The 2,461-nt window shown below is 47.3% G+C and overlaps 1 protein-coding gene across 1 annotated transcript; it reads right to left on the bottom strand.

Moving 5' to 3' along the window:
- Nucleotides 1-377: 377 nt before the first annotated feature.
- LOC106001539 (testis development-related protein-like) lies at nt 378-1,424 on the bottom strand. Its single transcript, XM_013036626.1, is given in 4 exon segments — nt 378-961; nt 964-1,212; nt 1,215-1,264; nt 1,321-1,424. Coding segments are annotated over 4 exon segments (636 nt in total). The 3' UTR covers nt 378-728.
- Between the last annotated feature and the right edge of the window lie 1,037 nt (nt 1,425-2,461).

Here is a 2,461-nt window from a genome sequence, read left to right as displayed (position 1 = left end):
AACAAGAGGCACTTCAGTACGTTACATGTTTTAACTCCGTGATGAGTAAACTAGTGGTTTCTAAGAATTTTTTAAATTACCAAGTAACGGTCACCCACACTTAATAGCATTTCTTTATAATATCTAAACTGAAATAAGACAGCAGATTTTTTGGAGACAAAACAGGTCAGTGTTTAAAAGTTCAAGAGAAGAAGAACTAAACCCCCCAGAACCTTCTTCTATAGGGCGCTCAGGAGGCAGCACCAGGCCTGCCATCCTACTGCACGCAGCCTGGGCTGCCCAGCCCGTAATCTGTTCACATGTTCTTTAATAGGAAAAGTTTAACTTCTGGGTTACACAGAGTCATGTGGCTTTGGAAGATGCACCTGGTGCTCTGCCACATTTTCAAGTCGAGCAGCATCTGTCACATTCAGGGGGAAGGCGACAGGTCATGAAAGACAGTGACCGAAGCCAGCTTCACTCTGTGGAGACATCAGGTCATTTCGCTATCACTGGACAGCATGAAAGATGCTCATGTCCAGGTTCAGCAGATATGGACATGTCCAAGGTAAGGCAAACAAACACCACCAGGAGCCACTATGCATGTGGTTTCCAGCGTGACTCTCAGGCACTCTACGGACTTCTAGAATGAGGGAGGGTTGGGTGACTTAATGGTGTGCTAGCAGAGGGTCGTTAGGCCCAGCAAACCCTAAACTAAAGGCTAGACAAGCATAACAGGGCTCCTCTGCTCACTCCGCCTCCTCCACCGCGTCCGTCAGCTGGCCCTTGCTGTGTCGCCGAATGCTGACCAACGTCCCCGCCGACCGGAGACTCCAGCAGGAGCTGCTGGCTGAACTGGACAGGCTGGTGTACTTGGTAGAGCCCTTGCTGTCACCGTCCCAGCCAGGCCAGGGTGAGTGGCTACTCCTCAAGTCAGGGTGAGCAGCGTCCACATGGGCCACCACATCTTCAGAACTGAGTTGGGGGGTTCCCAGCCTTCCATCTCATCTGGTTTTCGAGACTGGTTGTTCTGTTTTAAAACCAAACTGTCCCCAAATCCAGATTTCTTCTCTGCCTTCAACTCTTCTTTAAGTCGTAAGTTGGTTACTTTGGACTTGGGAGATTTGCATCTCTCGAGCAGATGTTCTTTGTCGTCTTTACTAAACAGAGAAGTTCCTTCCTTCCAGCCTTGGAAACCTGCGGCCCTGAACCTGCACCGGGGCGCTGGCGGTCGCGCGCGCCGTCCTCCTCCTCTGGGGGCTCTTCCAGAAGCACCCGGCTCCAGCTGGCTCAGCTTTCACATAGCGGCGGGCCCAGGGGACCGCGCGTCCTCCGGCCCACGCCAGCTGCTGACCTCCGATGGACGCCGGCCAGCGAGGCCGGCCCGCGGAACTCCCCAGGGGCTGCGAAGCGAGCGGGGCGGGCACGGAGGCCCGCTCCTCCATAACCCCGTCCTCGCCTCCGTTTTGTTCCGTATTTTCATGTAGAGCATTCTTTGTTCAATTCATGATGATTTGTTGCATCTAAGACCATACTAAAATACTTTCACATCCATTTCCACGCAGGCTATCAGTCCACTTTCATTGCTGGTAACATGGTCCAACAGACTGGGTGAAATATAAGGAAAAGAGGTGTAATTTGACTCATGAGCCATGTAGGTCCAAGGTCAAAAGGAAAAATCTGTTGATGGCCTTTTTGCAGCACTCTTGAAGTGGCATAGAACATGTGAGGGTTTGCATCTTTTCTAGCCTCACTTCCTCTTGTCATAGACTTACCAGGATTCAGTCAAATGACTGTATCAATCCTAACTGCTCCCCCAAGGTCCCACCTAAAAATTCCATAGCCAGCCTCAGCTTCCTCCTCTTACATGTTTCCTCATCTTACAATGGGGATTAAATCTAAGCATGATATGGGAATTATTAAATAATAAAGTATAGTACATTTTTAATTCTACACACACACACCTACTCATAACCTTCCTCTCTTAATCTCTTTCTCTCACTCACAAACAAAACACCCTCATGTACATTCCTATACAGCTTTCTTTGTGTTGTCCTTCAGACCATCCCATTTTCTCTCCTCCAATACGTACTTACCATGGACTGAATTCCTTCAACGTATTTTTTATTGCTTTCTAGGCAAAAGCTGTAGACTATCTTAGCAAACATTTATTGATGTATCCTAATTATCTTAAATTTACTCATTTGTTCTTTCCACCTTTGTTATTATGGCTTCAAAGACATTTGCCTTTCTCCTCTGCTTCGCCTTTTCTCGTCATTAATAACAGAGCATATTCCTGCTCACCTCATCATTGCTCAACAACCAGAATTTGCATAATAAGTAAATAAATGGCATAGTAGAAGTAAATAGATGCTAAAACATAAGAGTTTCACAAAAGCATCCTAATGACATTCAAGCATCTTTCACATCAGGAATGGCCATTGCCCCATATATCTCAGCATCTGGACCACAATGTTGTGGG

The sequence above is a fragment of the Dipodomys ordii genome, unplaced genomic scaffold (assembly GCF_000151885.1).
Source record: "Dipodomys ordii isolate 6190 unplaced genomic scaffold, Dord_2.0 Scaffold313, whole genome shotgun sequence".
NCBI lineage: Eukaryota > Metazoa > Chordata > Mammalia > Rodentia > Heteromyidae > Dipodomys > Dipodomys ordii.
Note: the sequence above shows the minus strand (reverse complement) of the source record. Positions and strands in the feature narration are given on the sequence as shown.